Genomic DNA, 14,382 nt, shown 5'->3' on the forward strand with positions numbered 1-14,382 from the left:
ATTATTATAAAATAAATTTCCTAGTCATAAGAACATAGTGTATTATAACTTCATCATAAACTATAAATTAAAACATGTAAGAGTGTATCGGTTTCTGTTCCCGTTCAATAAATATGATATCAGATAAACTATTCATTAATTAAAATAATAATAAATTTTAAATTATTATTCAAAAAGGGTGACTAATAAGTTTAGAATATTTTATTTTTTAAACTTACACCCGTTAACCTAAATAACGCAGCAGCGAACCAATTCTACTCAACCACACTGCCCGACCCTCACGCTTTCAATAGGCAACGGAATCGTCGGGTAGTCGCATGGCTTGCCGTTCTCCGGCAGCTCATCACATGCCTTCGGACTTACATAACTGCTCACTCCCTCCACCAAACTACAATTCCACAGCACCTTCTTCGGCTTCGCGCTCAGCTCCGCCGTCACGTTCGAAATGCAAATATCCGTAAACGCGTCTTTCTCAATGCCTTGGAGATTCGCCACCATGGTCACATTTTCAGCAAAGAAATCGCTATAATTAATCCGCGTAATCTCGGGGAGGGCGTCGGGGTCCCAATGATCGTCGGCGTGGTTCCCGTAGTTGCCTGTTATCCAGAAAACGTATTTCATAGTGTGGAGGCTCACGCCCTTGACGAAGATGTCGCGGACAAAGCCGCCGCGGCCGACGGCGGTCTTGATGCGGACGGCGGCTTCGGAGTTGACGGCGACGATGTTCTCGGCGCGGACGTCTTGGATGCCGCCGGACATCTCGCTGCCGAGGGCGATGACGGCGCTGTCGGGGGAGATGCAGGTGACGCCGCGGATGAGGATGTGCTCGCTCGGCCGGCCGTATCTTATGCCGTACTCGTCCCAGCCGCTCTTGATGGCGATGCAATCGTCGCCGGACACGATGAAGCTGTTCTCGATCAGGACGTTGGAGCATGAGTCTGGGGCAAGGTTAATAGGTTATTACGCACACCTTAGTTTTTTTTCAGCGGAGGTACTCTTCGGGAGATCAAAAGAGAGACGAATGAAAATGACAGTATTTATATATTTTAATGGGGATTCACATACATATCAAGCCAAAGGGTCAATCCGAGGGAAAATTATTAGGTTCGGACAACTGATATAGAGATTCATTCGGATTTCGCTATGTCTATAGTAAAAATACAGTTATTATAGCAGCTGCACTTTGACTGTATACAGAGAGAAATCCGGATGATTCTTTCTGTCCGGTGTCCACACTTAATAATTTGCTCAATAGGAGGTGAAATTATTCTATGCGGAGTATGGATGTAGAGAATCTTTCTTATCACAACATACCCTATGCATAAGCTCTGACTACGCTCTGCGTATATACTGCCTATTTGAAGATACACAGTAAATAAATAGCAAATAATTAGTTGTGAGGATTTGCTGCTTATTTGTTGTGTATCTACAAATACGCATAGTGCAAGCAGAGTATAAACAGAGTGTAAGCAGAGCATATGCAGTGCTTCCAATAATCCGGAAGATTCTCTACGTTCGAAATCCGCATAGAATAATTTTCCCGACAGGAGAGCCTATGACTACCATAAATGAATTTCTTGTAAGATACTGAAACTTACCTGGATCGATGCCATCGGTGTTAGGGGAGTCTACAGGAGCCAGAACGGTGACACTTGAAATGATGACATTGCTATAGATGGAAAATAGAACTAATTAGTTAATGATTGACCAGCTTATCACATTTGAATTTGACAAGGTAAAGCGCGCAAAGAACTAACTTGCAGTAAACCGGATGCAGAGTCCATGCTGGAGAGTTAATGAAGGTGAGATTGGAGATGAGGATGTTCTCCGAATGCATGAGCTCAAGAAGGTATCCGCGAGTAGAGTCAAGCTCCTTTTTGTGAAATTTATCCCACCAGAACTGGCCTTGGCCATCGATCGTCCCATTTTCACCTATTATTTTATGCGTAAATCATAACAAGTTATGTACTAAATGTGAATAAGAAGATAGAGAGATAGGGGGAGGGGGCTTTGTTATGCCTGTGATGATGACATCGGTTAGATTAGACCCCCAGATGAAGTTGCTGTATCTTCCACCGGTGGTATCCCTTCCTCTTCCGTAGGACGGCAAGGGCTCAACGATTGGATACTCGTCAAAGTCCTGTGGGCAACAAGTTAACTTATTGAAGTAATGTTATTAAACATTTAATTTTGCAGGAGACGATCAAATTTAGGAAAACATAGGTGTCGCTTGAATTTATCGGCATCTAAATATAAAAAATTATCTAATAAAAATAAAAAATCAATAAAATTTTAAAACTAATAATAATATTAAATCATTAAAAATATTAAAATGATTTTGATCCTTTATTATTATATTAATTTATAGAATATATCATTAAGGGCCTATTTGAATTCATTTTGTTTTTTTAAAGCATATTTGTTTGGGGTATTTTAACTGTTTTTATTTTTAAAATAAATCAAATTGTTTTTTTTAATACTTAAAATGTTTATGTATTTTTCAAACTAATTATCATCATTGTAGCTGTCTCACTACCAATTGTCGCCACCATTACATAAATAAACTTTTTTCACTTTTCAATTAAAATAAAATTAGCATATTTAAGAATATCAAATATATTATATTTTACGTGAAATAATAAATAAATTAAAATTAAAATAAAATATAAGTAATCCCAAACAATCCATAAAATCAAGGGCGGATTCACCTTAAAAAAAAATTTAAAAAAAATTATTATATGATTTTTAGGTAATTTGTCTCCCTCAATATATTTTTTAGTCTTTATTATCAGGGGCAGCTGCAAAATCCTCGAAACAAATTTTACTTATAAGAATATTTATGAAAAAAAAAACTCTAAACTTTTACTTATATAGAGACAGGCGGACAAAGTCTTTGATTGTTAAGTAGAAACTCAACTCTCCTATAATTGTTATGGGATGAAAGGTGTTTGATAGAGAAGATGATTGACGAATTAAAACAGAATTTGAAAGAAGTGGAGCTTGCTCAAGATGATCTTTAGGAGGATAAGCTTTGAATCTTGAAGCTGAGATAACCATCGACGTTATATCTGCTAATCCTTGAACTGAACGGCTAAAGGTTGTCGTGCAATTTTTCAAAAAATAAATGCAACACCTAGTCCTAATGAAGCCATGGTCGTGTAACCCTGACGTTCGAAATTAAAATTTGCTAATTTAGTATTTCCTAATGACCTGGTCACGTGTTATAGCACGCAATTAATGTTAAGCATTAGAAACTATTTTTAATTAATGAAGGAAACAATAATGTTGACTTAAATGTGATGCTGACGTACGATGTCCTTCTTCCTTAATTTGGGCAATTGAAACACAAGACGTTAATCTTTTGTTTATAGTAATACGGGAATTTTTGTATACATATGTGCTAAGTTAAAATGACAATTTTCATGTTCTCAAACAGTTTGGAATTTTGTCTCACAATAACATTTAGGTATGATTGTAACTTAAATTAAATTCTAAATTTATATGTGAAATAAATTTATTTTTAATCATAAATTTATATAATTATTACATCATTATTATTTTATTTTATTTTTTTAGTTGAATAATTTTAATGTTTATTATATCATCCAATATTTAATTTAATTTTTACAATCTTCGAAAGATGGAAAGGCCGTGTTTAATTTAAATACGGTCTCATATTTTGACTTTAAAAATTTACCCATCCTTATATCATCATTATTATTTTATTTTATTTTTTTAGTTGAATAGTTTTAATGTTTATTATATACGGTCTCATATTTTGACTTTAAAATTTTACCCATCCTTATATTTATGGCAGTGATAGATTTTTTCGTGTTTGGTCATCGACCAAAATTTCTCAAATCTATTTTTTTATATGTAGCACTTTTAGTTCCTTGTGACAATCACTTTATTTTACTTGAAGCACAGTTATTACAAAAATTAAAAGAAGTTTAATACCACTAAAATTATATTAAAGTTGTTGGGTACAAGAACAGATGAACATACCCTAGAAGAGACTGAATTAGATCGCTTTGCAATTTGTTTAAGAAATTGGATTATATAAAATTCTATTTCATTGTACGGCACGTTTGGTAGTCTTCCAAACTTAAATCGAAACAAACAAAAATCATAAGAAACTCAATTAAAACATCAAAATTCAACCAGAGTCATAAAAAATTACTATGAAAAGTTTGTCTCGATGAATTTAAGTGTTACTGAAATATAATATTTACAAGAATGATTTAAATCAAACTTTTTACGGACTACATAAAATTTTATCTAATGGATAAGATGAATAATGAAATTTACGCACAACAAATCGGCAAAACAAATCCATTAGAGCGGCGCCAAAAGAAACCCGTGAACCCTTCCCAAACTAATCCTATGGCCTCTAACGACTCACCCACGTCCGCAGGGTCCACCACATTCCTTTCCGTTAGACAAAATCGATATCAGAAATTCCCAAATCCCTCTGCACGTGAATCAAAGGAGGTGAGCGTACCGTGCTTGCGACAATCTCAGCATGTTCTTGGAGGAAGAGGGTGAAGTGGCTGGTCAGATTAAAAGGTCCGGTGAGCCACCGCCCCGGCGGAACGATGAGCATGCTTCCGCCATCGGAGGCGTATTGGCTGAGATTAGCGATGGCGTCGCGGAACGCTTTGGTGTTCGATGTGACCCCATCACTTACTCCGCCGAACTGTACCAGATCCGCTGCGTATGCTCGGCATCCGCCCGGCGCGCCATCGCCGACAGACCACAGCTGTTGGCCGAACTCCTCTGCACGCCGGCACTCCGCCGTCCACACAAATGCGACCATCGCGATGATCTGCGGAAATCGTATCGAAAATTTACAAAAACTGGAAGGTTTGGACATTAAAGAAGGAGAAATCAAGAGCAAGAAAGGAAAATACCGAGAGTCGAATTGATCTGCTTCGGATTCCGAAGGGTTCCATGAGTGCCGAGGAGAGAAAGGTTAACGGATTTGTAGAAGGCAGGAAGAATCGCAAGAGAGATGGGTTGGTATTTATAGGCGGGAGATCGGGTTTTGCATTGAAGCGATGCAATATTTGGATTTACGAATTGCCATTACTTTCCGTGCAATAATAGAAGGTAGTGTGCACCCACACGATCTCCCACTACGAAGATAGTTTGATTGGAAATATTAAGATTCGTAGGTAATTTAAATGTATTATAATATAATATATTTAAAATTATTTATTTAATCATAAAATAAATCCAAGAGTTTGTTTTTTATATTTAATTATAAATAAATAAAATCTTAATTAAAAAAGAAATAAATAAACTAATATTGAGTCGGGATGTAGGTCTCATGAGGGTTGTTATATGGAGCAATTATTAGGTCCTTTCACTGGATGTAGAGGAAGGTTCGGTTTTAGGCAAAAATAGGTCAAAAAGTACAAATACCGAGTTTTTTGAAAAACTCGGTATTTTTTCAAAAAACTCGGTATTTGCACTCTTTGAGGCAAAACCGAATCTTCCTCTAGGTCCTATGAGGTTATGACAGCTCATCTCAGGGGTTTGTTTGGAAAGAAAATTTTTAATAATTTTGTACTTTTTTTTTAAGCAGCAGAAAAAAGCCGTCTCAAACCTAGCCTCAATCTCTTGGTTGGGAGCTTTGACTATCGACCAAGAAATTTTGGAAACTATATGAGATTGATGAGCGACAAAGTGCAGCATATTATTTGTGCTGTATATTGTTGGTGTTGTTACGGGATAGGTTGATGAGCAAGTATCAACTACAAAAGTGAGGGTGCGGAAAGCTGGTTGGTTCATGGGTAGCACACGTGCAATGCAATGAGCATCACCAAATGAGATGCCAGAGCTAAGTCCATCACAAGAGGTTGTGAAGGCTTAGGCTTTGTTTGGGATTGCTTTTTTACTGCTTTGTAAAGCTATTGTTTAGTAAAAAAAATTCTGAAAAACAGAAAAAAAAAATAGTGATATAAAACTGTCCCAAACGAAGCCTTACTCATATGTGGTGTATTTGAAAATGATGTGAATCAACTGCATTTCATGCCCACTGAAACTCAAACTAATCATTAAAAATTTTGAATATAATGGAAAAAGTGGTTTTAATTGCAATTAGCAAAATTCAAATTAGCTCCCAATTATGTGACAAGAAAGTTAATATTTGATTGATTCGTTATGTAGAGAATGATTATCAGAGGAAATATATTTATTATAATTTATATGAGAGATTTTTACAAAACTTTATTAAAAAAGAAAGTGAATTAACACTTAGAATAAAGAGAATAACACAAAATAAGAAAGATTAATTTAATTTATTTTATTTCTCCAATACGTTAATCATTCTGTTATATATTTTTCCTGCTATATTTGATCTATCCTCTTTGCCTTTAACGTTTATTAGCTGCTGGGTTATTTTTATGTTACTTTCTATTGTTTTTTTCAAAAATTTTATAGTGAAAAGCTATTTTTTATAATCAAAATAGTTAAGTTGATTCCTCATAGGCTTCTTTTGGGATGGCTTTATTACTGCTTCTTAAAATAAATTTTTAGTACAAAAATTAAAATTTTTATACTAGAAAACTACTTTAAAAGTAATAAGAAAGTCGTCCCAAATAAAATCATAATTACTTTATAATCAACTTGTAAAAAACTACGATCATCCCAAATAAATTTATCCTTTTTACCTGACTTGTTTTACTTGCTTCATGTTTTATTTTCTTTAGTTGTTTTCTTTGTGTCTAATGAAATATTGATCCTCGCAAAAACTTTTGAAGGTACTAACCTACTAGACCTTCGGCTGCAACTATGATGTCTAGTGAGGGTCTTGTTGTTGACCGATATCTTTTGGAGATAAGTTTTTATGCCTAATCTCTATAAGTGTATTACCTATCATATTTAATCTAACCTCTATAAGCTTTTCAAGAGCTTACGTTACCTAACCTTTACATATATCTCTTTACAATTGTTGCAGGCTAGAATATATGCGGCGATAGAGTTAGAATATTTTTCGTCTTAGTCTTATACGGATATCCAATACACAAATAGAAAAAAAAAAACGCCATAATTTTTACATGGAAACCCTGAAAAAAGGAAAAAAACACAGGTTCACACCCAATTGAAAGATTCTATTAGTGTTTACTTAGATTACAAGTGGTTGACTCGTCCCTGAAATTGAGAATGATCGTATTACAATAATCATCTCACGGGTTGAAATTCAGTTACAAATGGAGATTGAAAATCTGGCGACATTCTAGTGGTCGGGCAAAAATCTGGCTTCAATTGACGATCGGGCAGAACTCTGGCATCAGTCTACTGTTGGGCAGAACTCCGGTGCCAGTCGGCAGTCTGGCAGAATTTCGGCATCAGTTGGTAGTCATGTGAAAATCCGACGGTGGTCAGGGTGTCTCTTCCTTCTCTTCTTGCTTCATTGCTTGATTCCGACGTCGGTCAACTGCCGGGTGAAAGTCTGACGGTGGTCGAGGAGTCTCTTCCTTCTCTTTCTTTCTTCTCTTCTCTTCCTTTCTTCATTCTCTTCTTGCTTGGGATCCCTTCTCAAGATAAATGAGAGGTCTATTTATAGTTTTTTTAGAGTGACATGTCTAGTAAATAAGAGGAAGATCATGGATAAATTTGGAGTGGTTTGAATGGACGGCAGATGTTGAATCCCTTAATTGTGGATCGTTTACTAGGCATTTGAAGGCCCTAATGATATCAGAATTCGACGATCTTGGGCTCGTTGGATTCGTCTCATCGAGCCGCTTAATTTGATTATAAGTATGTCACGCCTAAAAAATATTTGGTAATCCAAATTATCATTTGAGCCCTCCAAATGTGTTTTTGGTCTTTGATTTGGACCAATTTGGGCTTAGATTGAGCTGAATTTGGTGTCGTTGTGTTCATATTTCCGAGACGTTCAGCTCGACTGTAAGTTTGTTGAAATCGAAGTTCATACGGTTTCCTATTTAATTTTTGAAGTTTTTAACTTGATTTTTTCTCAAGATTCGTGCCCGATCGAGATAATTTTTTGATGATATACCAACAATATATCACATAATCTTTATAATTTTGTTCAACTTTAAATATTATATATAAGGAAGTCATTTCACGGTATTAGTAGGCATCACGCATTCTTCTCTTTGAAAGAACTAAATATAGGGACAGAAGTTTAAGAAGTGTCAATGAGTAATCAAAGCTTAGTAGTTTTCTCAGCTAGTGTCAAATAGCGGATTTATGTATTAAATGAACGTCAATGATGACTAAATGCCCAAAGGTGGCAACCAACAATTAGATCAAGCCTTTTAAAGAGGAATATGTGATTGTCACAAGGGATGATGATAGACTAGGTGGTCTAATATAGTTGTCTAAGGTTTTCATTGAGTTTGGAGAAAGATTTTGTTTTATTCTCTCTCCCTCTCTCCTCTCTACCCCTCTCTCTCTCTCTCTCTCTACCCTTATAGATACACATATATAATTGTTATGTCATGGAACATGCACGGCGGTAGAGAGATATAGTGTTTAGCATTTAAGTTTTGTACGAAGATTCAGGACACATACAAGTGGAAAATTTTGAAAAGAGAGAAAAATCATGGGGTATATCTTAGTTGAAATGAATCCACTAACATTTTTAGTTGATTACATAGTGCATTATATGATGGGAGTTGGAAGAATCTAGTGATATGAGAGTTGTTCTCAAGAGAGTGTTGGCCTGTTCATTTGGTCGGTAAGACCGTAGTCACACTACGTTGGTCGAAGGAATCATAGTTAGCGGGCGACATAGGCAGAGGGATTGTAGTCAGCGGGCGACGAAGCTCATGGGGACTTTAGTCAGTGGGTGACGGAAGTTGAAGGGATCTTAGTCGGCAGAGGTCGAAGAGTACGGTCTGGAATGGAGGTTTGAGGGACCGTAGTCGACATGGAATGGAGGTTGGAGGGACCGTAGTCGGCGGGCGATGGAGGTCGAAGAGACTATAGTGAATGGGCAACAATGGTTGGAGGGACTGTAGTCGGTGGGCAACGGTGGTCGGAGAGACCGTAGTCGGTGGGCGACGATGGTTGGAGGGATTGTAGTAGGGAGGCAACGGCGATTGAAGGGAATATACTTGGCAGGCGATGTGATCGTAGGGACTATAGTTGGTGGATGATAGTAGGGAGGGATTATAGTTGGTAGGCGATGGTGGTTGAAAGATGGTCGGGTGGAAGTTTGATGGCGGTCAACTGGTAGGTGGAAGTTGAATGGAGTTTGGTGGCCCGGGTGGAAGTCAAGTGGCAATTAGCGACCAGATGGAAGTCTAACGTCTATCGTTGGCCTGGAGATGGTATGGCGGGGGGCAGTGGTGGTTTGACGACGTTCGTCGGGCATGTGATGGTTTGGTGACAATTGGCAGTAGCGTAGTGCTCAATAGGTAGTAGACGGAAGTTAGCCGACGATGGTGCTTGGGTAGAACTCTAGTGTGACACCTACAGACTTAGCATTCAATTCAGCTAGCTCCAATCTGATTAGAAAAAGGTAAGGTTTTGAAATTGATTGGGTGTACTTTAAAATGTGTCCCAAGTGTTACGTGTGAATGTCAACAAAATCTGAGAATGTCACTTTTGGAACGCAGCGGTGTTGCACTCAGCAAAGACACTAAAAAGTGACATTGCGGTGCCAGCTCTTGGGTTGTTGCAGATTTTTGTGTGCCACAACACTCTGATTAGAGTGTCATAGTGATAGGCCATTATGAACTTATTAAATATTAAAATTTTCCATTTAATCCAATCATTTGCATTCAAGCTGCCAACATGCAAGAGAGAGAAAGAAAGAGGTTGTGTCAAGGATTATTCTGGTGCTTATAAGATATGTTCTTGTGGCTATAAGCAATGTTATGGTGCTATGAGTATAAAAGGGAGACATAAGGGCCCAAAATCCTTTGAGATTTTGTTTGGGACCGAGATATGTGATATAAATTGCTTTATGATTTATCTGTTCAACATTATTGTTTAAATAAATTGGAGAATTACTATGCTTTGATTTCCTTTCCCAAAACATTCAGTGATTTATTCACCTATTTAACCTATTGTTAAATATTCAAAAATATTAATAAAAAAGAGAGAATTTAAAAATTCAAATTGGCTTGTGTGATTTGTTGAGATGTTGTAGCTCATTGTTGGTTGCTTGTGGTTTTTAGGGTCTAAGAAAGGGAAGGAAGTTGATTAATAGTTCATGATTTGATCTGACTTGATAAGTATTTTGCTATTTTGATTTTTGTACAATCATAATTAGTTAAATTTTTAGTTATTTAGCTCTTACATGTAGCAAGTAGTGTAGTGTATATATTTATTTTGATGAAATAAAATAACCTTTGAAGATGAGTTTATTTTTAGTATTTTGATATTTTAGTAGCTATGTTGTCTATAGTTTTATTTGAAATGAAATTGAAAGAGACTATGAACATTCCAAAACTAGATATTGGGAATTGTCTGTCATAGCTCAAAACAATGTGATCTATCTCGATCGGGTTGGGGTGTGAGTGTGTGACATCTAGGATCCTAGAAACCTCAAAGCTATCTTCCATCTCCAGCCAAAGATCCAGGCTTTCAAATGTCTAAGCCCTTTTGCAAATATAGAGAAGATTTGGGGCAAATTCAAAGTGCTCCCTCAGATGACCCATATTGATGTCCTCAATCATAGAGTATTTGTCAAACATTTGTGTGCCAAAATGATGTTAGAACTAAACTATTTTGGTCTTGTTTGATTCGTCTTGTCGAACCGCTCAATTGGACTAGAAACATGCTATATTTGAGTATCATTTAATCATTCATTTTATGTTTTGAACCTTCCAAATGTACTTCAGCCCCTTGATTTGGAGCAATTTGGACTCAAATTGAATTGATTTTAGTGTCATTAGGTTCGTCTCTTCGAGTTTGTATGATCCCAAATTTAATTTTGTAACTTTTCAACTTGGATATGCCTCGAGATTCGTGTATGATCAAGACTTTTTTTTTTTTTGTTACATATCAATAATCAAGTTGATATCAAACAAACTCATATTTGTTTTATTTGTTATGAAAATGATCTTGTAAAATAAGTAAAATACGTGATAATCATCAAGCTAAATATAATTAAATAGAAATAAGGAGCTTTTTTTATAGACGTACAAGACAGCTTAAAGTTATAAGTGGGCTTGTTTTAACCACACCAGAAATTATTCTTTGCGGAGACCGGATGCAGAACGTTGTCCGGAGACTAAACAAAATGTGTCACGTCAACAGTACTGAGCCGCGGTACCAAGCAATACCAAGCCGTGATGCTAAGCAAGAGATGATGCGACACATTTGATTGATTTCCAAATGACATTCAACATCCACACATGATAATTAATACAATTACACACTTAGACCAAAACAGTAGAACTCCAATACACCATTTCTTCATTGTTCAAAATAAATAGATCATTGAATAGGTACAATTTATAAATGTTCAACACTTTAAAAGACCAAAAGAAGTCAAATCATTGGGGAAAAATAATGATACAGAAACTTTATATGGACCGTTAATTCAACGTGTCGTTGTTTTAAAGTCGAAATATAATCGAATTTCTAATAAGTCAAACAAATAACTAATCTTAAAAAATAGGACCAGCAGCAAGAATCTCCTCTGTCAGCTTCGATTCTCCACCGACAGAATAGTTAGCAAACACCTCAAAGTTCTTCTTAAACAAGCCAGCCAGCTTCTTCAAAGTTTCTCTGTAAGCCTCCTTATCATCCCAAGCATTCATCGGATCAAGAATCTCCGACGGCACTCCATCAACCGCCGCCGGAATCTCCAACCCGAACACCTCCGTCTTCTTATACTCCGCATTCAAAAGGCTCCCAGAGTGAATTGCATCAATAATCCTACGAGTGTTAACCAGTTTAATACGGCTTCCCACTCCATACCTTCCACCACACCAACCGGTATTGACGAGCCACGCCGTGGTGCCGTATTTGCGCATCTTGTCGGCCAACATGGCCGCGTATTTAGTCGGGTGAAGCATAATGAAGGCCGCGCCGAAACAAGCGGAGAACGTGGCTTGCGGCTCTTTGATTCCGTCCTCAGTCCCGGCAACCAACGCCGTGTAGCCGCTGATGAAATGGTACATTGTTTGTGCGAGAGTTAGCTTGCTCACCGGAGGGAGAACACCGAAAGCGTCGCAGGCGAGGAGAATAACGTTCGTCGGGTGGGGACCGACGCAGGGGATTTTGGCATTTGGGATGTACTCAATCGGGTAAGATGCGCGAGTGTTCTCTGTGACGGATTTATCGGCGTAATCGACCTCACGGCTGTGCTCGTCGAACACGACGTTTTCGAGCACGGTGCCGAATTTAATCGCGTTGAATATATCAGGTTCTTTCTCCGGCGAAAGATCGAGACACTTGGCGTAGCAGCCGCCTTCAATGTTCGAAACTCCGGCGTCGCTCCAGCAATGTTCGTCGTCGCCGATGAGGAAACGGTTGTGGTCGGTGGAAAGAGTTGTTTTTCCGGTGCCGGATAATCCGAAGAAGAGGGCGACGTCGCCGATTCTTCCCATATTGCATCCGGAGTGCAGGGAAAGGATGCCTCTTTGAGGCATTAGATAGTGCATTAAGCTAAAAAGGCCCTTTTTCATCTCGCCGGCGTATTGTGTGCCGAGAATGACCATTTCACGCCGGCATAGATTGAGGTTTATGGTTGTTGATGAAGTCATATAATTTGTGTATCGGTTGCAGGGGAACTGACCGGCGTTATAAATGGTGAAATCCGGAGTGCCGAAATTTTGTAAGTCTTCGAGTGTGGGCCGGATGCACATGTTGTGCATGAAGAGGGAGTGGTAGGCTCGGGCAGAGACGATTCGGACTTTGATGCGATTGTTACTATCCCAATTAAGAAATTGGTCGTTAACAAATACAGTTTCCAGTGAATTTAGATAATCAACGGCTCTTTCGCGATTAACGAGGAAAGTGTGTTCGTCCATTTCAATATTGGGGGAGCCATTGCCCCACCAGAGCTCGGCCGCTGTAGTCTCGTCCTTGACCACTCTCTTGTCTTTTGGCGAGCGGCCCGTTTTAGCTCCCGAGAGGGTGGCGATGGCGCCACTTGAGGTTATAAAGGAGCCTTTCTCGTGCTTAATGGCGTGCTCGTAGAGCTCGGCGGGGGAGAGATTATAGAGGATGTGGGTGAATTTGAGGGCGCTATCGCTGGTGCTGAGCGATGCGGGGGTTAGGTAGTCGAGTTGCTGTTTGACGGATTTGACTTTGGGTCCCGTCTCGCGTGTTAGGGAAGCGAGAGAAGCGCTTATGGATTGGAGATGAAGCTTTTGGAGATCTTCGTCAGGGTTATGAGTTTTTGGTGTGGTTGGAACGGATTTCTTTTTTTGAAGGGAATGGAGCTCGTCGATGGTTTGAGCTTTGACGACAGGCGAGCTGTCGTCGTGGCAGAGATGGTCTTTTGATGCAAAGGCCTTCCCGTCGGTGGTGGTGTTGAGGAAGAGAACTTCGCCGTTGGTCGCCATTAATATACGTGAGGAGCAGGAGAAAGATCAATTTTTTGAAGGGAGGGATGACAAGGAAGAGTTTTTGGTTGGTATTTAAAGGTGTTTTGGTGTTGAGGGGGGTTTGAACCCAAAGGTGGGAAGGTTAGTTAAGGCGTCTGTATATGAAGAAAAATTGTTCTAATGGCGTGTTGGGTTGCGAAGAAGAAGGGGGGAGGAAACAGAGTCCAGATCTGAGTGACGATCTTGATCCTTATCCTCATCCATTGGGTGCAATTCGAGGTGTTTTATACCTATATGTAACCGTATCAGGCAATCAGCTGCAGGGGATAAAATGAAAATTTTTAATGCCGGGACGGTTCTTTATGTTGTTTTCCTCTCTCTAATTTTGGAGGGAAATCTAATCGTATTTTATGGAGGAAATAAACAGTAAAAGAGATCAAGCTGACAGTTGATATGTACGTAATTAGTTGTGAATTTTTCTGAAAAAGCTGATTTCTGCTGGTTCGGGAGAGTTTCAGTTAAGAACTTGTATAATTCAAATATGCTTCATTTTAATGTCATGATTTAGGCAAATTATTAGGCGTGGATACCGGACATCGGAGGGAGAGAACTGTTCGATTTTCTCTCTGTCTATAGTAAAAGCACAGTCAATGTGCAGTTACTGTAGTAATTGTTCTTTGACTGTGTTTTGACTATGCTTTTACGGTAGATAGAGAGAAAACCGGACGACCGTCCGTTATCCGTACCTAAAATTCCTCCATGATTTATCAAGTCCTGCACATAACAATTGAGGCTTTGTTTGGGACGGCTTCCTTATTGCTTCGTAAAACAATTTTTTAGTAAAAAAAATAAAAATTTTGTTCTAAAAAGCTGCTTTCAAAAGCAGTAAAAAAGTCATCCC

The 14,382-nt window shown here is 38.3% G+C and overlaps 2 protein-coding genes across 2 annotated transcripts; both read right to left on the bottom strand.

Moving 5' to 3' along the window:
• Positions 1-150: 150 nt before the first annotated feature.
• LOC110097005 (probable polygalacturonase) lies at positions 151-5,128 on the bottom strand. The gene is made up of 6 exons (XM_020823204.2): positions 4,911-5,128; positions 4,502-4,825; positions 2,020-2,140; positions 1,758-1,932; positions 1,599-1,669; positions 151-938 (listed from the first exon to the last, which is right to left on the bottom strand). Exons 1-6 carry the CDS (start codon positions 4,950-4,952, stop codon positions 259-261), a joined length of 1,413 nt encoding a protein of 470 aa, XP_020678863.1. The 5' UTR covers positions 4,953-5,128; the 3' UTR covers positions 151-258.
• A 6,466-nt stretch (positions 5,129-11,594) lies between these two features.
• LOC110097004 (phosphoenolpyruvate carboxykinase (ATP)-like) lies at positions 11,595-14,031 on the bottom strand. Its single transcript, XM_020823203.2, has one exon. The coding sequence runs from the start codon at positions 13,497-13,499 to the stop codon at positions 11,595-11,597; it is 1,905 nt and encodes a 634-aa protein (XP_020678862.1). The 5' UTR covers positions 13,500-14,031.
• Positions 14,032-14,382: the final 351 nt, after the last annotated feature.

This window comes from Dendrobium catenatum, unplaced genomic scaffold, assembly GCF_001605985.2.
Source record: "Dendrobium catenatum unplaced genomic scaffold, ASM160598v2 fragScaff_scaffold_725, whole genome shotgun sequence".
Taxonomy (NCBI): domain Eukaryota; kingdom Viridiplantae; phylum Streptophyta; class Magnoliopsida; order Asparagales; family Orchidaceae; genus Dendrobium; species Dendrobium catenatum.